The 21,314-nt window shown below is 45.0% G+C and overlaps 1 protein-coding gene across 1 annotated transcript in view; it reads left to right on the top strand.

Moving 5' to 3' along the window:
* SCN8A (sodium voltage-gated channel alpha subunit 8) overlaps positions 1-21,314 on the top strand; it is a 328,265-nt gene that overhangs the window by 184,443 nt on the left and 122,508 nt on the right. The window contains exons 7-8 of the mRNA XM_082244781.1: positions 1,666-1,887; positions 15,956-16,019. Coding sequence (XP_082100907.1) covers positions 1,666-1,887; positions 15,956-16,019 — 286 coding nt within the window. The remainder of the gene's footprint in view (positions 1-1,665; positions 1,888-15,955; positions 16,020-21,314) is intronic.

Genomic DNA, 21,314 nt, shown 5'->3' with positions numbered 1-21,314 from the left:
ATGCTTCTGATGGTAACAAGAATATCTTTCTGCCCTTTCCCATGTATGTGCCTAATGCTTTACAAAAAATTGATCTAGGATGTCAGTACCTTTTTTATAATTTGTGCAAAAATAAGATCACTAACCACATTTTCACCTGTACAGAATGGAATGGAAAAGTTCCTATTGGGTGTGCTGCTGTAGCTTCTTTTGCACTTTTTATCAGCAGTTTCAAGCCTTTTCATTTTTAGTGGCATGATCCTTTTTGGAACAAACCAGTTCAGACCACTGGGGGATATCATTTCTGTGCTGATGTCTGCATGTATTAAAAAAACAAGCTCCTCTACCTTCACTTTAACTGATTTACAGGTAATAAAGGTGTACTACAGCACCTTTGCAAAATACATGCCATACTTTGACAATGGCAACATAAAAGTAACATACCCATTATACCTTCAAGAGAGTATAAGTTATTTTAAATTCATCTTTAAAATATATTTAAATCTAACAGAAATATTATATACAGTATTGAAGCTTATGGATCCCTAGATGTAGTGGCTATATTGATTTTTATTTTTCATTCCCCCCCCCCCTATTTTCACCTGCTGATTCTGTCAGTAACTCACTTTCTGGCCTAGAGTGAAAACACTCAGTAACTGTACTGTATATATGGTGGAGCATCATAGTCACTCTTAGGGAAGAAAATGTTTTCAAACTACAGAACACCATTGCCTCTTCTCCATAAAATTGGAGGTGTTCTCTAATTAATTTATAGTTAACTTGGGCAGGGCTGATAAGGCTCCTACTGATTTTAGTTCAGCAGAAGTCCTGTTTTGTCTGCTTACTATGGAAAGCTCACTGGTTTTCTATATATATATATGTTTGTATTTCATATGCAGGTGCGAAGGTGCATGTGCACTTTTATATGATTTTGCCCGATTTTGTGTGCCGTGTTTAGGGGAGCCCATTCATTTCAAAATCACACAAAGTGCATGACCTTCTTTTTTTTTTTTTTTTTTTTTAAATTGTGCCACACCAAAATGCATGGAACTTTGTTACTATGCATTTTGGTTAGCGTGAAGGCATGTGCGTTAGCAGTTAGCATTGGGGTGCCATTAGGATCCACAGTGCACCTGCAAAAGGAATGCACATTTGTTTTGTGCATTGTGGGAACATGCACTCATTTCTGCAATAAACAAATATGAACCTAGCCTTACCGACAGATGTAACAAAATCCCTTTAGAAGTATATTCAACAGATCAAAAGGGAGCAACTGAGATAAGTTCATTGTAAGGGTTTACATGCACTAAGTTTTTTTTTTTTTTTTTTTATACAAGACATGCTTTTTTTTAGTATGGACAATAAACACCTGCATACACTTCTATGTGAGATCAGTGAAATTTGGTGATCACTACTCAACCACAATCAAAGCAGTCATGTGTACCGTACATGAACCCCAAAATCATACTGCAGTTGTACTAGATGCATGTTCTGTTCCAGGGACAATACTGTACAGCTTTGCAGCTGCCGGATGTGCTTTACAAGTCTATATGATGCTGAACAAGATGCAGAGACCTGTAGCTTTTATGAGCTATGCTTATGATTGGAATCTGTTTAAAGCTCTAAAAAGCTACAGCTGCATACAGGGGAGTGTGGTTTAACATTTTTGTTGATTTCATTCTACAGGTCTGAAGACCATTGTGGGTGCCCTTATTCAGTCTGTGAAGAAACTGTCAGATGTAATGATTTTGACAGTGTTTTGCCTCAGTGTCTTCGCTTTAATCGGTCTACAGCTTTTCATGGGTCATTTAAGAAGAAAATGCGTTGTTTGGCCAATCAACATGGACGAGCAGTATTTAGCCAATGGCAGCAAGGGATTTGACTTTGAAGAATACACAAACAATGATAGTACGTAGTCTAATGTCCATTTTTGTTTTCAATAGTTTTTATTGCGTTTTAAGAAGCATAACAAGCATAAACACCAAAGTGGATATAACATAGCATTACAAGTGAGGTCAAGGTGTAGAGGGGTACATCATAAAGCTTGGTCATCAACATATATTGCTGCAACATAGTATATGGATACATGAGATCCAAAGATAAAGTTACTGTCATTGCATCCAGGGCACCCCATGGGGAACAAACTGTGCCCCAGGAGGATGACAGCAGATATAACATCCCATATCCACAGTCCAACATGTATAACAATCAAATAACTAGTAAAGAGATCAATGTACCCGTAGTATAGGAGAAAAATGCACATAAATATGACCTTTGGTGATCTAGTAGGAAATGGGCCACTTGGTGGTGGGTGAGAGGTGAGAAAGGGCAAAACGAGAGGGGAGGAGAGAAAAATGGGGTAGGAATAGTTGAAGGTCTACAGGGTGGAAGGGAGGGGGGGGGGGAGGGGGAAGAAGAGGAAGACAAGCAGAGGCCCAGCAAGGTCCATATAGACAACTTATAGCATTATATCAGTCTGAGACTGTGCACTTAACGTGAGACAACCAAGCTTACCACTTCCCTCGGAACGAGGAAGTGGTAAGAGTGGTGACAGCCAGCGTTTTTTCCATCAGGCAGTGGTGATTAATGGAAAGGATGACTTCACTATGGGAGGGAGGTACAGGAGATTTCCAGTGTTTTGTGATAGCAGTTTTCGCTGCTAAGAGCAATTGTATTATCACTGTTCTTTGGCAGGGTTTAAAGTCATGAATAGTGAGGTGTAAAATGGCTAATCCCGGGGTGGGAGAGATGGCAACCTTTACAACCTCAGAAATTAGTGTGAATATTTTGTTCCAGAAGGATCTCAGTGAGACACAGGACCATATCGTATGGTACAGAGTTCCGATCTCTCCACACTGTCTCCAGCATAGGGAGGAATGAGACAGGTAGAACTTAGAGAGCTTAAAGGGGGGTGAGGTACCAGAAGTGAATTGCCTTCTGGTACTGTTCCCAATGGTTAACACATTTAGTGGCAGCATAGGTGGAGGCAAAGGCCTTCAGCCAGGTGGAGTCATAAAATGTCTTTGTTAGGGTATGTTCCCATTTGTTGACCATAGGTGGTTTGAAGAAGAGGTTATGGTTGTTGTAGATAGCATAAAATAATGTGATACCATTCTTGTGAATGGTGGTGTCTTGAAGGAAAGAGTGCACTGAACTAGGGACTTCGATGTATGCGGGGAGCTGGTGCTTTTTGAGAAATTAACTAATCCAGAGATAGGTAAAGAATGTTCCTTGTGGTAAATTAAATTGGGCTCCTAATAGGTCAAATGGGCTAATGCGTGAGTCTTGGTATATATCTTTTAGAAGTGAAATGCCTCTGTTCAGCCATTGTTGTATATCAAGGTGCAATATAAAGTTGCACGGTGCTTTCAGAGGGGTGTAGGTTTTGTCCATGATAGCAGCAGGAGGCCGTAGAAGGCAGAACTCCTTCCACAGATTAAGCGATACCTGCACGGTCGGATTATCGGGAAAGACAGGGCGCGCTCCTAATACAGTAGCAATGAGAGCTAGTTGTAGATCCTTACAAGGGACTGTGGAGGACTCAATGGATGACCACATTTTGTGCGGGGATGGTGCCCACCAATATTTAAGTTGGTCTAGGACACAAGCTTTATAATGGGCTGCTATATTGGGGACTCCCATGCCTCCATGTTTCCTGTGTAGTACTGTGATTTTAAAGGGGCAAGTTTGTTATTCCATATAAAGCGGGTCATGTGTTTTTGGAGGGTGGTTAGAAAGGACAGAGGTAGAGGGATGGCGATGGTGCGGAACAAATAAAGGAGCTTTGGTAGAATAATCATTTTAAAGGTAGCTATCCTACCCATAATAGACAATTCATGTGTTTTCAGGTGTAGTAGGAGATTAGGTAGAGATTCCAAGAAGGACTTGAAATTGCTTTTATAGAGCTGTGATGTGTGTGGGGTGAGTTGGATACCCAAAAAGAGTATAGAGTGAGGGGACCAGATAAAGGGGAATTTCTCAGCAAGGGAGTTCCGTAGGGCGGGTGGTATATTAAGACCTAAGATTTGGGATTTATTTGCATTGAATTTGTAGTAAGATATCTTACAAAAATCATTCAGGAGGGTATATGATTCCGCTAAGGAGGTGACAGGGTCTGTGAGCACAAGCATGACATCAGCAAAGAAGCTTATTTTATGTTCTGAACCGGCTACCGACAGGCCTTTAATACGGGGGTGGAAGCGAAAGTGGAAGCGTTCCGCCAAAGGTTCCATTAGGAGAGCAAATATAATGGGAGATAAGGGACAGCCTTGTCTGGTGCCGTTAGTTATATGGATAGGTTTCGATTTCATCCCTGAGGCGAGTACAGTGGCTGACGGGCTTGAGTAAAGACATAGGATAGCTGACTGTATTAATCCCAAACACATCAAGTACTGCCTGCAGGTACCCCCAATGGACCCGATCGAACGCCTTCTCCGCATCCAAGGAAAGGAGCAGAGAAGGCATTCGAGTGGATCCAGCTCCGGAGATCAGATTAATAAGGCGTCTCATTTACAGGTATGTCGTCAAATTCTAGTGGTCGGACCAAGGGATCATACCAATTGGAAACAATGCCATATGTCATATAGTTCATGTTTCTGTAACAGGGAGGATATAGAGCATGTCGGTCTTCGAGCTTGGGCGGTAGAATCCAAGGAAGGATGTACAACGGTGTTCTAATCTCCCCCTGTAATAAGCATGCCTTGCTATCCACTAGGGAGTGAAAGAGGTGGGTGAGAAACTTCCTCTGTTTGGTGTTGGGGGCATATAGATTCACTAGTGTGAATAGAGTACCATTTAGTTCGCATATAAGCACAATGTACCGCCCCAATGGGTCCTCAATGGTACGGATATGTCGGAATAATATAGAATCATGTATAGCAATGAAAACACCACATGCCTTCTTGTGGGCATTAGCCAGGTACAGGTGGAGGAAGTGGGGAAAGTGTAGTCGTGGACATTTGCCCTTTGCCAAGTGTGATTCTTGCACAAAGAGAATATCCGCTCGGAGGGATTTTGCTTCTTGCATTAAGGAAGCTCTCTTAGCAGGGCTGTTTAGTCCTTTAACATTGAGTGACACAAACTTCAGTGGCATAGTTGCAGAAGGACAAGTGTGTCAGTGTAGGTACTTGCCAGTGGAAGATCTTGCACGGAGATGGACAGCGAACCAAGGCGAGGCAGCAGTACACGTTGGTAGCCGAGCAGAAGGACAATGACAAGTTTTGAGGATCGAGGATCGAGGTGGATGCTGGACGAGGAGAAAAAAGCTAGAGGAGGGGTAAATGAAGGAGTCAAACAAAAAAATAGCATGAATAAAAAAAGACCTGACCATGCAGGCGCAATGGGTGGCCGTAGACGCTAAAGCACATCGGGGGTTCTTCTGGTGTTCAGTATCGGTACTGAAATAGTCTGTCCAGAGCAGGGGTAAAGGTGGGGTAAACCTCAGAGGGCTCCCTCCCTCATGAAGCAGGTAGTAGCACAATGAGACAGGAAAACAGAGAGCTGATCAAGTGGACATGCCGGTCCCGGCCTAGCCCATGTGTTCCGGAGTAGACATCTCGGGAGACAGTGAGTCAGCTGGTAGTAGTTGCCATTGTTTGAATAGCTGAATACCCTTCTCCACACTATGGATAGGATAGGTTTTACCATTCCACGTAAACAGCAGTTTAGTGGGGAGGCCCCATTTGCAGATCATACTGTTGTTACGCAGGATTTTCTTCAGTGGGGACAGCTTTTTTCTGTTGAGAGCCATTTGCTATATATCAGTATATAGGGATATACCAGTAAACTCGTCTGGTACTACTGGGTTCTGCTTGGCAGCAGGCCTTATCCTTTCCTTTACATGGTAGTAATGAATGCGAGCCAGAGTGTCTCTGGGAGCAGTATCAGGCAGGAAATTTGGTTTGGGGATGCGGTGGGCCCTATCCACACACAATTCGATATCGCTCAAGAATGGAATGAGGGCCTTTATGAGGCGTTGGACAAAGTTAGTCAGATCCTTAGGCGGGACAGATTCAGGGATGCCCCTAAATTTAATATGATTACACCTCGAGCGATCCTCTAAGTCCGCAAGTTTATACTGGAGGCGCTGTAATTCACTTTCTTGGTCAGCGTAGGCGTCAACAAGGTCGTTGTGAGCATTGTATAGGTCTGCCATTTTGGTCTCTAGGTGTTGAATCATATAATCATGGGTCTGCACCGTATCATTTAGCGGAGTGAACATGGCTGCAAAGTCACTAAACAAAGTGCTTCTCAGGGAAAGGAGCATATTTTTCATTGTGGCTTCCGATATAGCCTGGTCAGTAGCTGGGAATATGTCAATAGTCATTCCTGGCTGTTTGGTCAGTAAGGCCTGGTAGGCCGCATGCTGGGCTCCAGGGGGGGCTTCCCCATCATGTCTGCGGTGTTTAGTTTTAGTGGGGCTGCGAGTGGTAGGGGGTAGAAGGTGGGGAAGGCTCATCTAGGTCTCCCTGGTGAGGATAAGTGCCCCCTGTCAGCGGCGGGATGTCTGTCAGAGTACCTGCTATTCCCGGGAGGCCGGGCCGGCGCCATCTTGCCTTGCCCTGTGAGGTGCCGCCGGGTATAAATCAGTAAGTTGCTGAGGCGGTTTTGGCGGCCTTCCTCGGTTTATACATGGCGGGTGATCCGGGAGGCAGCGGGTTAAGAGTTGGAGAAGAGGAGATCTGTACTCTGTCACTGTGAGCCGCTGTGTTCGTGAGGCAGCGGGAGCTCCCATACTATGCGGCCCACTGCATCGCTGGCCGGACACGCCCCTCTAATGTCCATTTTTGATTACCATACATTTTCATGCAAGCAGTTACTGTTACGATGAATAGTATCATAACCATATACAGTTCATTCATGAAAAGGTCTGCCGCCATTTTTGCAGGTATCCACAGGAATATGGATTGTTGCCCTGGTGGTAAAAGATGTACTGAGCAATGACCTTCTACTAATGTGTATGTGTTCTTCATGCCAGGTAGAACCAGATTTAGCCTATAAAAAAATAGAATAATAAAAGCAATTGCTTATTTCCGTCTACAGGTTTTAAACCAATAAGTGATAGGACAAAATAAGTGCTTGACAGAGGTTTTTGAGAAGGCTGGAAAATTTGTGACTGAAGAATGTTCTCTTATCTCTAAAAAAACTCATACTGTTCTTTTGTTAAATATACACATCTAGCAAAGAGGAGAGAGATGGGCTGTCAATTACAGCATGATTTACCATCATCAAATCTATTTTGCAATGTTAAGGAAATGCAGACTATATGCAGGTGATAGAAAAACAGCAGGTCCTTCAAACGCCTATCCAAAGATTACATGCATCCAAAGGGCATGTAAAGTTGTGTGTGGCATACACTATCTGTAAACTTAGGTGACCAGAGTGTGCTGATGTTAACAATTTTGAATGCCACGCCAATGCACCACAAGTGACCAGCATTTTAGTGTACTACAACCCATAGATGTGAACATAAGTAGAGCAACCAGAGTTTCTTCAAACTGATTTAGATACTTGTGTTGCTATTCAATTTATTCATACATTTATGTGAAAAATAGCATAGAATTGTAATCTACAATATATTACAAATGTTAAATAATTTAATATTTATACAAAATATCTTTGCACAATAAACAATAAATAATAAAATATGTGCTGTGTACGTGTATAATAAAAAAAAAAAAAAAAAAAAATTATATTTAAGAAAAAAGTCAAAGACCAAGTCCAAATATGTGCAATTTGGTCCAAAATAATGTGCAACGAAGTCAGGAAAAAAAAGGGATATCCACATATCCTTGACTTGAATAACCTCTCTCATGTGTTCTTTCACCTTGGTTAAATGACCCTCACTGCAAAGGTCAGAATTAATGTGCTCCTTTCAATTCCAGGACAATACAAAAGCTGATGGAGGGTATCCGCATCAAATGTCTCATCAAAAGAATTCCACCACATGGATCACTAAGCCCCAGGGTTCATCATAAAACACCCCTCTTAAGCAGGTATAACCCCAAAAAGACAGAGAAGATGCATAGTGCTCACTGTTTTAACTTTACTTGTGAAAACCACATAAAAATATATACACTCCCAATGCTGAATAGAACAGGCTACAATGTTAAGGAACCTGTTTTAGAGCAAGAGTGGAGTCTACAAACTGGAAGCAAATATAGAGGGATGGATGGCTAGAGAGCGTGCTGCGCTGGGCTTATAGCAGTAAAGGCATTCGAGTACTGCAATGTGGCTGTATTCAGCCTTGTGTGTGTACATAGATAGATATAGATATATATATATATATATACTGTATGTATATATATTCTTTTTCTCTTACGTCCTTCGACAGTCGCCGCCTCTTCATATTCGTCACTAATGGGGTTATTGACCTTTGCTCCGTAGGAGTAGCTAGGCAACAGAATATATTAATATCAAAGCTTTTAGCATATCCCACCCCCAGGGGGTGGTCCCCTCAGTCAATACCTCCCTGCTTCCTGCATACCAACTCAGTTTCATATGCCTAGCTCAGGAGTTTGCAGGCTGTTCCTGTGCTGGGGCTCTTAGTCTCAGCCACTTTTCTCTTTTTTGATTTTATTTGAAGTTTTTTCTCTTTCTTCTACTTAGCTGTTTATTTTCAGCGTTAGTTCTTCTGATGAAGATGATCGTGCGGCGCTGGGTCTCAGTCTGGCCACCCTGGATCCCAGGGCTCAGGGCCAGGGGCTTCCCAGCCTGCCATCGAGCGTTCAGCTTAGGTTTTGCCCTGGCACATTGAACGACCCATCCCTGTTCGCTGCAGGGATGCTATCAGTGAGGTGGCTACCTCACTGGACGCCATTGCGATTTCGCACCGCAACTCCACTGCGTCAGGCTTGCGACACTCCCTGTCCTCAGTACTGCGGTTTGGTCGCTGGAGCAGGCTCCCCACGCCATCCGGACTGGTAAGTGTAACTCTATGTGGGGACCTGTCTTTTTTGGGTGTCAGTCTGGGACTGTGTGACCCTGCATGTCTGTGTGTCTGCTGTGTTCCCTGTCAGCTCCTGTGTGCACTTGCTGCCTGTGTGAGGGGGGGGCTCTCCCGCTCTGCTGGGTGTCATATGCAGCAGTCAGATTTTCAGCATGCTGTGCGGCGATCGCTGCGGCGATCCGCCATTTTTCTGGGGCAAAAGTTATGGTGGCAGGTCCTGTGAGGTACCGCACAGCGTTTTTTGGCGCCAAACGCCGCCATTTTGAGCGGCGATCGATCACCACATGTCAGCGCCATGTTCCCTTTGCCCAGGGTTTTTTCCTCAGCCAGTGGCCATGTTTGTGTAGCCTTGCATAGGCTTCATAGGGGCGGTCAGTCTTGCATCACTTCCTTTTCCTCTGGGACAGCGATCAGTGCAGCAGCCTGTGTGAGCTCTCCAGGTTTTATATCTCCCTTTTTCCTGTATTCCTTGCCCAGTTTCTTGTCCCTGTGGGGGTCAGTGGGTGCGGTGGGCAGCGCTCGCCGCGATCTTAAAGGGGCAGTACCCTTTATTAATTACTTTGCTGGGGCATGGATTCTCAGGATTGCAAGTTTCCTCCCACCCTGGTGGGGGGCCAAGGGGCTGCTGCTTCCCCCGAGGGGGCTGATCTGGCTACTATTGTGTCTAACTTAGCTGCTCAGGTGCAGATGCTGGTGGCTGCTCGATCCACAAAACGGCACAGGGTGTCTATTTCCTCTGATTCAGAGGGCGATGGGGCTGCTATGGCTGGAGTGCCCTTCTCAGGGTCTCACTCATCCCTGGACCTTGTGGGGTCTGACGGGGAGGCTGAGGTGGAAGGGGTTGATAATTCTCCCCCTGGCTCGTCTAAAGGGCTTGCACTCATGGATGAGTTGGTTGCTTCTATCAAGCAAACGCTGCATTTGCAGGATGAACCATGTCCTCATGCTTTGATGTCCTCATATGGGACGCAGAGAACGCAAAACATCGCAGGTTTTTCCGTGCTCTACGGAATTTCAGTGCGCGGTTGATGAGCACTGGCGCAATTTAAAAAAGCCTTTTGCTGTGCCGAGTAGGTTCAAGCTGCGTTATCCCTTTTCACCGGCTACTGATGAGCGTTGGTGTGTACCGCCTCAGGTGGATCACGCGGTGGCGATTTTGAATAAATCAACTGCGATCCCTGCTGAGGATACCCCGGTGTTCCGGGACCCTACGGACAGGAGATTGGAGTCTCTGGCCCGTCATACTTATACGGTTGCTGGTTCTATGCTGAAGCCTATTTTTGCTTCCATTATGGCAGCCCAGGCTATTGCGGATTGGACGCAGGTGCTCAGGCGCACCCTGGTGGCTGACTCTGCCCCGCCGACAACTTTGGCTATGGTGGATCAGATTCATCAGGGTGTCATGTATTTGTGTGATGCGGACTTGGATTTAGTCCCTTTGGCTGCGCGTCTTTCTAGTGTGGCGGTCTTGAACCGTCGCCTGATATGACTGAAATGTTGGTCTGTTGACCAATCTTCTCGCAAGACTTTGGCTAATTTGCCCTACGCGGGATCTCGTCTTTTTGGCGACTCTTTGGATACTCTGATAAAGGGTATTTCTGGGGGTAAGAGCACTCTCTTGCCCCAATCTCACAAGAATAAGTTTGTTCGTGGTAAGAAGAATGCTTCGTTTAGGCCCTCTCAGGGGTCCTTTCGTGCCTTTCGGTCGCACTATAAGGGCAAGCCCTTCAAAGGCCAAGGCTCCCAGAAGATGCCGTAAGCAGAAGTCCGGCCAGTCCGGATCCGCTGCCCATAACAATGCGGCCTGAAGGGGCGCCCTCACCCGTTTCTGCGGTGGGGGGACGTTTGCTCGGTTTTCTTCAACCCTGGCTGGACCGCGTTCGGGACAGGTGGGTTCAGGAAATCGTTCGATCTGGATACAAGATCAAGTTTCTCTCTCGTCCGGCGGGCAGATTTTCCCTTCAAACCTTCAACTGCTTCCGGAACGCTTGCAGGATCTGCACCTGGCGGTTCGGGACCTGCGGGCCCAGGGAGTGGTGGTTCCGGTGCCTCATCGGGACAGATTTCAGGGGTTCTATTCCAATCTGTTCACTGTGCCCAGAAAGGAGGGCAAAGTACGTCCGATTCTGGACTTGAAAGCTCTGAACCGCTTTGTGCGGGTTCGCAAGTTTCGCATGGAATCCCTGCGCTCGTTGGTGGCTGCCCTGGTTTGGGGGAATTCATGGCCTCCATCGACTTGAAGGATGCGTACCTACACATCCCCATTTTCGAGGGTCACCAGAGGTACCTTCGATTTGCCATTGCGGAGGATCATTATCAATTCGTGGCGTTACCCTTCGGTCTCGCTTCGGCTCCGTGGGTTTTCACCAAGGTGCTTGCGCCGGTTCTGGCCTTGTTGAGGGCCCAGGGCATTTCTGTCCTGGGGTATCTGGACGATATCCTGATTCGGTCTGCGACCAGTCAGGGCCTGGAGAACAACCTGTCCATCACGATGCAGACTCTGCAGGAATTCGGTTGGACGATAAATTTTCCAAAATCGACGTTGTGTCCGTCGGTTCGTCTTCCCTACCTGGGGATGATTCTGGACTCTGTTCAGGCGAAGGTCTTCCTGCCGGAAGACAAGCTTCGGACACTTCAGTGCGAAGTCAGGTCCCTCAGGGACAATCAGTGCTCGTCCCTCCGGACGTGTATGAGGTGTCTGGGGTTGATGGTTTCGGCCTTCGAGGTGATCCCCTTTGCCCAGTTTCACACGCGGGAGCTTCAAGCGGAGGTCCTGGCCAAGTGGGACGGGCGTCCGCAATCTCTGGATCTGCGGCTGTCATTAAGCCATCTCACCCGAAGGTGTCTTTTGTGGTGGCTCCAGTCCCCGGCGGTGTTGGGGGGCAAGTCCTTTCGTCCTTTGTCGTGGACGGTGATCACCACGGATGCCAGCCTGTCGGGCTGGGGTGGTGTTCTGGGTGTTATGTCCGCACAGGGAACTTGGTCGGAGGAGGAATCCTCCCTTCCGATCAACATTCTGGAATTGCGAGCGATAAATCTCTGTCTTCTGCGTTGGACGGACAGGCTTCAGGGCCGTCCGGTTCGGGTGCAGACGGACAATGCCACAGCGGTGGCCTACATCAACCACCAAGGGGACACCAGGAGTGCCCAGGCGGCTCAGGAAGTAGCCAAAATTCTATCTTGGGCCGAGACGCACGTCCCGGCGATCTCTGCAGTTCACATTCCGGGGGTGGAAAACTGGCAGGCGGATTATCTGAGCGGATTGTTCTGTCCGTGTTGCAACATGCTCCTTTTGAAAATATCAGGGAGATCTCGTTGTCTTTGTTGTCTAAGAAGGTTGCCTTCTTAGATCACTTCGGCTCGCAGGGTGTCGGAGCTGGCGGCCTTGTCTTGCAAGTCTCCGTATTTGGTGATTCACTTGGATAAGGTGGTCTTGCGACCTAACCCATCTTTTCTTCCGAAGAGGATCTCTGAATTTCACCTCAATGAGGACATTGTCTTGCCTTCGCTTTGCGCGAAGCCTAAGCATCCGGAGGAGGTGGCTTTACATTCCTTGGATGTTGTTAGGGCGATCAGGGTTTACCTGTCATCGACTAAATCCTTTCGCAAGTCGGATTCTCCCTTTGTCCTTCCTGAGGGACCTCGGAAGGGCATGGCAGCGTCGGCTTCTACCATCGCCAAATGGATCAGACAGACCATTGAGCAGGCCTATGCTTTGAGGGGGAAGGTTCCTCCCGTGCCTGTGAAGGCGCACTCTACCAGATCTTTGAGTACGTCTTGGGCCTGTCATCATCGGGCTTCTGTGGCCCAGGTGTGTAAGGCAGCGACTTGGTCGTCCGTTCACACCTTCTCAAAATTTTACGAAGTGGATGTTCAGGCATCGGCAGATGCTTCTTTTGGCCGTAAAGTTCTTAGTGCGGCAGTGCCTTAGGGTCCCTTGTTTGGGCCCTTGGCTGTTGGGGTGTTTTTACCCCTGGGTTATTTGTTTTTTCCTGGGTTGTTGCTCCTGTTGAGCACGTTTTTCCTGTTGCCCAGTTGGTTCTCTTACTTTGGTAAGGTTCCTTTCTCTGATGTGGGTATTGCGTTGCTTTAGGCGCGGCTGCTGTTTTCCCACCCCTCATGTCTACACTGCTTTGGGACGTCCCCATTAGTGACGAATATGAAGAGGCGGCGACTGTCGGAGGACGTAAGAGAAAACGGAATTTTTGTAAAATCTTACCTGTAAAATTCCTTTCTCTGAGTCCTCCGACAGTCGCCGCCCCCGCCCCTCTTTTGGGGTTTATGTACTCTACTGCTATTCTACTGAAACTGAGTTGGTATGCAGGAAGCAGGGAGGTATTGACTGAGGGGACCACCCCCTGGGGGTGGGATATGCTAAAAGCTTTGATATTAATATATTCTGTTGCCTAGCTACTTCTACGGAGCAAAGGTCAATAACCCCATTAGTGACGAATATGAAGAGGCGGAAACTGTCGGAGGACTCAGAGAAAGGAATTTTACAGGTAAGATTTTACAAAAATTCCGTTATTTGTAGCAACTGTGCACACAGGGTGCAATTAAAGCCAGACAGGTTGGCAACATTTCAGGTCTTTATATCACACACAAAGGTAAATAAGATAAACATATGTAGCAGGATTCTCAGCCGTTTCGCTGGATATGGTTCCGCCTGGGCTACCGCTATCATCAACAGCACATTTAAGCATGTTCTACAAGTGTGAGCACTGAGACAAGGAGCAGTCCAGTATCTTTGGGTTTTTATATTTATTATGAACTTGAATGGGAGAAGGGATGAGTGGGATACTCCTCTGGCTCAACTATGCTCAATTTTAGTGGGACAACTGAAAAACACCCATTAGCGCTGACTTGACGCTGGCTGGATGCCGGTCCGGTTGACGCTGGTTAATGCTGGCTTGGCGCCTGTGGGCGCTGAACTGACTTCTGATCAATTTCCTGTAGCTCAAAGTCCTATTTAAGCTCTCTCCAGCATTGCTGGCTGAGATAGCTGCTTGTAATTACTGCTGCACTGCTTAACACTTCAGGGACCACACCGGTGGCCTCTTTCTCACACTTCTCTTCAGGGCTTAGACACTGGCACCCCCTTTCTAAGCCTTCTCTACTGGTTAGCTGGCTCTTGGATCCCTCTGACCTCCTGGAGTCGTCCCCTATCCTAGACAGACCCCCGGGCAGTTTCCAGTACTCACGTCACTGTTTTCCCGAAAACTCCTGCCCTGCAGCTCCACACGGTCCACAGCACACTGGATCCCTCTTTGCAGCTCAGCTCAACCTTCTTTCCTTTTGGCCGACTGCTAAGGACTCCTTCATACACCTTGAACAGGAGGAGAAACAGCCGTCACCCTCCTCCTGTGACTCTGCTTCCCGCCAAAGAACTCTGTCATGTGCTCCCCTCAGACTTATACCCCATCCCAGGGTGCATTGTGGCAGGTTCCGCCCACTGAAATAGATATAAGCCCTGATATGCTATTGGCCGGGTTTCCTCCACTCTCCAACAAGGGCCCCCATTGGACACAGTGGGGAGACTCCCCAAGCTCAATAGACATACCTGAAAACACATGACAGCCTAGCTGAATGATCAGACCCCCCTGATAAGCAGCCAGGGCCACAATATGCCTTTTCCTGGCACCTACCTAGGAGGGTGCTACACATAGGGACATAGGTCAACCTAAAAATCAATTGAGCCAAGACATAAATGATTACTACCCAAGACATTGAAAAGTAGGAAAACCATAAGTATCCAAAATTCAGCAACATCAAGCTTGCGACCCACTGAAGAGAAAACATATGCTGCTAATGGGGAAACACAGGGGTTCCAATAATTTTACTTTATATTGTGGGTAAAAAGAGAAAAGTAGAAAGTATATAGGTGTTAAATTAGAGAAACAATAAAAAAAAAGGGGGGGTGATCCTGAACTACAAGGCTGAAAGCTCTCTGTCTATCCTGAGCTGGAAGCCAATAAATCTGTGTATCTACCAGAATATCAAAATTGTATCCAATAGAACCATGCAAACCTCCTGCTTCCTAATGGAGAGAGTATGTTCCTCCATCACTTAAATATCATTCACAGATTTTATCCAGCGACTGATTGTGGGTAGTGAGGTGGAAATTCCACTGTGCTGGGATAATATGCCCTGGCCATGTTTACAAGGTAAATCACCAATGAATGACAATATTTTTTTGGAGAGAGACCAGAGCTGAAGAAGACAGGCTGCAGGGTCTTGCTCAAGAGGGAGGTTGGTGAGATAGAAGATTAGAGCACACACAATCTGCCAGAAGGGGTGAATCAGTGGACAAGACCAAAAAATGTGATGCAACGTGCTACTCTGTCAGCTTTGCCCCTCCAGCAGGTAGGGGCAACTTCTGGGAACATGTAGTGCAGTTTCCTGGGGTCTCTACCACTTGTAGTGAGTGTATATTGTATATTTTTATGTGGTTTCATGAACAGAGTTAAATCGGTGAGCACAATGCATCTGCTCTCTTTTTTGAGTTATACCTGCCTAAGAGAGGTTTTATGTGATGAACCCTGGGGCTCAGTGATCCACGTTGTGGAATTCTTTTGATGACACGTTTGATGCTGATATCCTCAATCTGCCTTTGTATTGTCGTGGAATTGAAAGGAGCACATTCATTCTGACCTTTGTAGTGAGGGTCATCTAACCAAGGTGAGAGAACAACTGAGAGGGGTTGGTAGAGGTGCATGCGTAGAAGGAACGTTTGTGACATACATCATGAGGATATCTGGATATTCCTTATATTTTTCTGATCTTTGTCACACAAACAATATTCTGGGCCAAGTTGCACGTCTTTTAGATTGTCTTCAAAAATGTTTGTTTTTTTTCACTTTTGTACATATATGTTTTAGCACATTCTCCTGTATAATTTTATGTATGGTGTCTTATATTTTTTTATTATAAGCACAGCACATATTTTTGCACATTTTAAATAACTGAATAGCTGTCAGTTTGAAACGCATTTACATGTAGGTTCTATAATATTTTATTTGTGTTTTTTAGCAAACTTTTACACAGTGCCTGGAGCTATCGATCCAATACTTTGTGGTAATAGCACAGATGCTGGGTAAGTAGCCTATTGTTTGTTCTTCCTGTTGGAAAAATGTTGGTAAATGAAGGTAATTTTATGTGCACTTGGTCATAGAGGAAACTATCTTAGCAACAATCTGAGTAGTCTTAAAGCGGAGTTCCGGGCACAAAATCGACCTTTTTTTTTTTTTGTGCCCGTCCGCTTGGTCTCCTTAACCTGAAAAGGAATTGGATAGTTAGGTATTTTTTTTTTTTTATACTTACCTTGTAATTGGAGATCGAATATACTCACATATCCTTCACTTCCTCCCTCAGCGCCGCGGCTCCGCCGTCACTTCCTGTCTTGCGATGATTCCTGGGAGCTGAACGTCATCGCTCCCAGGAATCAATGCGACGGCACCGGCCCCACTCGTCTCTTCCCGGGGCGATGCCGCATTCCCTTCTAAACAGCTTCTGGGCATGCCCAGAAGCTGTGGAGGAATGCGGCGCAGCACCGAAAGTGACGAGAGGGGCCGGTGCAGGCGCATTCTGGGAGAAGAAGACACGGAAGAGGACGCCGAAGAGGATCGCGCCGGCTTCAGCTGCCCACAAGAGAGATGGCAACGCTCTTGAAGAAATTTTATAAGTGAGTATTTCTTCTAAAAGGCAAGTGCGAACCGGGACAGATCAGAGGCTAGCCATTGTGGAATGTACTAGCCCTGACTGTCCCGGGGGTATGTTTACTGAAAAATGTTTTCTGTGCCCGGAACTCCGCTTTAATAGTCTAATCTTGAAGTTAAAGTTAGCATAAAGCTTTAGTTATTTATGTACTTTTTCTTTATGCATTGTACTACGCAAAAAAGAAGAACATTTGTATTTGTGTGAAAGGTATTCCAGTTAATGGATTTTAAATTTACAGTACGCTGCGCTTACCACCCTTCAAGACAATATGTCTACTCATCCCCCAGTACACCGAGCCCTTGCACTACAGCAAACTATAGACACAACATCTTACCATGGGGCTGTTATCTCCTCAGAAGTACACTGCCCCACAGCTGCAAAACAAAATTTCAATAAACTGTAAGACAAACTTCCCAAAGTTGCTCAATCTCAGCTCCACAGCCAATAAAACTAAATTTGCTCTGCAGGCAGCTGTGAATCCAAAGTCTGAAAACACAGACACATCACCATTTGTAAAATACATGGTTCACAAATAGCTCCCCAAGATAAGTCTCACCAAGTTCAATGAGAAAAAAAAAAACAAAGAAATGTCCAAGCTCCGCTTACTGACCAGCCTGCGACCAACAGAATTGACCTGTCCAACAGTATGCTTTAAAAATAGGGGTTTAGTTGCACACATTTGCAAATACATGCGTAAGCCAGAGAGCCTCGGCAAGGCACCCCATTATCTGTGGACCTAACTCTAATTTCTGTGAGTCTCCAACAATGAAAGCACGGGGCAGTACCCACTTTTTTGTACTAAGTTCAATGAGAAAGCTAAAAACTACAGAGGTTGGACATTGAAATTCAAAGTCGCAATAAATGATCTAGATGGCACAAATACAGAAAACAAAATCTGTTTGTCAGACGGCTAGGTCTTCAATCTGCTGATTGTATCAAAAACCTCAAAGCTGTTTGCATTTACAATCCGGAAACAAGTCTTAACCCTGCTTTGGACAGACTTGAGCGTAGCTCCAGCAGCCCAGAAGACATTGAAGATGTTTTATTTGAAGGGTTGCAAATCTTCCCAAAAAAATCTAGCAATAATAAAGAGCCCAGTGATCTTCTCTTGGAGCTTCAACCTGCCAAAGCCGATAACCACCTACCTGGCCTCAGTTACCTAGATACCACTGATGTGGATAACCCAATAGTCTCCAAGTTACATTATGGTATACAGGAAAAATGGGCATCACTTGGATCAAATTAAAGAGAAGAAAATAAAGTTTCCTTTCTTCCCTTTTCTTACTTCTGTGAGTGCATTACTAGCATTTCAGATAGTAAGAATGATCCAAATTTCTCCTTTTAGGAGTCCAACCCTGTCGGTCCACCTTCTCTAAGGCCTCACGCATTTCATATAGAGACCACAGAGCTCCAGTGTCTGTGAAAAGGACTGATAGTCTACCTGCACCTACTACAGTCCCTCAAAAGACTGATCAGAACAAGAAAACTGAGAACTCAAATCGTCAATGATCCATACATAATAAACCACACCCACTTAGGAAATGTATCGGCTTCAAATAGAAACACTTACAAGAATGCAAAGAGCATTTAAAAAACTTTGGTGTTTACTTCAAATGCTGTGCTTCCACAGAACACCATGCTAAAGACTGTAAGGCTACTATTAAGTGCATAGAGTGCAACAGCGATGATCATGTGCAAGCTCTTCATCCATTTTAAGAAAGTCCCACTCTGTCTACAGATAATACCGCCAAGGGAATACATGGCGGGGATAGCACAGTGCCTCGTACTCCAGTTATGTACATACTGTATGCCTGTGGAGAAGGACTCTGTGACAAATCCTGTGGCAAAAAAATGCTTAATTCATGTATTACTCCAAGGGTCAACCTGAAAAAGCTGTAAGACTATATATTCATAGTTGGTAAGGTTGAATAAAGACAATAGTTCATCCTGTGTTGGTGTGTGTGTTTATGTCGATAATCATTTCCCATATCCCTGTATATTGTATTCACTAAGATGCATGTCCAAGAGTCTTTTAAAACTATCAATACTTCCTGCTGACACCACCGATTGTGGAAGAGAGTTCCACATCCTTATTGCCCTGACAGTGAAAAAACCCATACGCAGCTTAAGGTTAAACCACTTCTCCAATCTCATTGAGTGGCCCCATGTCTTCTTACACTCCCTGAGACTAAATAGCTTCCTACCTACTCTGGGATCCACAATGAGATATTTGTATATCACCATCATATCTCCTCTTAAGCGTCTCTTCCTCAGGGAGATATGTTTAGTGCTTGTAGTCATTCCACGTAATTGAGTTCCTTCTGTCCCTTATTCATTTTGTTGCCCTTCTCTGGACTCACTGCAGTTCCAGCACTTCCTCCCCGAGGACTGGTGACCAGAACTGAATGGAATACTCCAGATGTGGCCAAACTGGAGTTTTATAAAGTGGCAGAATTATCATTTTATCTTTGGAGTAAATTCCTTTTTTAATGCAAGTTAATGGTCTGCTTGCTTTGCTTGCTGCGGCTTGACATTGCATGCTTTTGCTCAGTCTGTCTTCAACTAGGACCCCCCAGATCTTTCTCCATCCTGGATTTCCCCTGAGGTTCTCCCCCCTAGTGAGTAACTTGCATTTATATTTTTAGCCCCTAAGTGCATTTCTTTAAATTTCTCAATATTAAACCTCATTTGCCATGTAGTTTCCCACCCCATTAATTTATTGAGGTCGTCTTGTAAAGTTTCTATGTCCTGCTGTGATGTTATTGCCCTGATTTTGTGTCATCCACAAACAGTTAGATTGAGCAATTTATGCCAACCCCTATATCATTTATGAATAAATTAAACAGAATTGGTCCCAGGACAGAGCCTTGGGGTACCCCACTTACCCCACTTACCACTTCAGACCAGTCTGAGCACAACCCTTTGGACATGCCCCTGTAACCAGTTTTTTATCCAAGAACAAACCTTATGGTCCATGCCACAGACCACAGGTTGTAGATTAAGCATTTAAGGGGACTGTATTAAATGCTTTTGCAAAATAGATACACCACATCCACAGGCCTACCTTTATCTAGATGGCCGTTCACTTTCTGATTGGTTTGGCAAGAGCGACTTTTCGTAAATCCATTCGGATTACTACTAATTCTACTGTTTTCATCAGCAAATTATTGGATATAGTCCCTTATCATCCTCTCTAATAGTTTACATACTATTGATGTTAGACTGACACGCCTCTAGTTTCCAGGAATATATCTCTGCTTTTTTTTTTTTTGAATATTGGTATCATGTGGGCTTTTTGTCAATTAGCTGGTGCATTCCTGTCAGCATCCTGTCCACAAAGATTAGGAATAACAGTCTGGCTATAACCTGACTGAGTTCTTTGAGGACTCTTGGGTGTAAGCCATCTGGTCCTGGTGATTTATTTGTGTCAAGCTTTTCTAGTCTTTTCTGGACACCAGCTTCTGTTAGCCACAAGAGTATATCATGTGTCATGTTACCAACAGTCGTGGTTGTTATACCCCTCCTTGTCTCTCATAGTTTTTTGTAGCTACACTGATTGCATTCTTACACTTCTTATTGCATTCCTTGTAGTGTTGGAATGCTGATAATGACCCCTCCACTTTAAAATTTTAAAAGGCCATTTTTTTTTTTTTTAATATGACTTTTTACGTTATGGTTTAGCCACCCAGGTTTAACCTTTGTTCTTCTATATTTATTGCACTGGGGATAGCTTTATTTAATATGTTCCTAAAGCATTCCCATGTTTCCTTAGTGTTTAATGTTTCTAGTATTTGGTCTCATTTAATCTCTTGTAGTATTGAGCACAGTTTAGAAAATTTGGCTCTTATGAAATTTTGTGTTCTTGTACTACCCTCGTGCCTCCTTTTCCTATGATTTATGCTGAATGTAATTATCCTGTGATAGCTAGTTCCTAAGTTGTCCCGTATTTCCACATCTGCGGCCAGATCTCAGTCATTTGTACTTAATAGGTCTAGCAATGCATTCTTTCTAGTAGGGGAATCCACCAATCGAGACATGAAGTTGTCCTGTAAGACATTTAAGAAGTGCAGGGCCTTTAATGAGTGAGCTCTCCCTTCTGCCCAGTCAATATCTAGATAGTTAAATTATGATGACCTTACCCTCCCTCACCACCATTTTTAATTATGATAGGAGATCCAACTCCTCCTCTGCCTTCAGGTTAGGGGGCCTGTAACATACCTCCACACAACAATCTGTCCATCTGTTCGCAATATGCTGAACCCGAGTGACTGGTAAACAATATACCCGTTGGTCTTTGTGATAGATTACCTTATCTGTCCTACCAATAATTGAGTCCCCTACCACCAGTAACCTTGCAATATTATTCTAGATGATCAGAGTTACACGTCTCTTGCAATATCAAAGCTTTTTGACCTGTTAAACATAACAGGAGCTGCCTTAACTTTCACCTTGGGTACCTGTGCTGGCATGACAGAAGTTTCAGGCAGGAAAGCCACTGATCTTGTAGTAGCTCCCCTGAATGGCAGTATAGAAATGCCATTGTCCACTCTCATCGAGTGCTACCAGATTCCAGCCAACAGAGAAGAGATCCTTACTCCTGCAGCTGCCTCTCACCACACTTGAGAGGCATAGCCAGCCACAAACCAGCTTTTCACAGATATGCCAATATTCT

Source organism: Pelophylax lessonae (genome assembly GCF_965119305.1).
Source record: "Pelophylax lessonae genome assembly, chromosome: 2".
Classification (NCBI taxonomy): Eukaryota; Metazoa; Chordata; class Amphibia; order Anura; family Ranidae; genus Pelophylax; species Pelophylax lessonae.
This window is presented reverse-complemented; position numbering and strand designations above follow the sequence as displayed.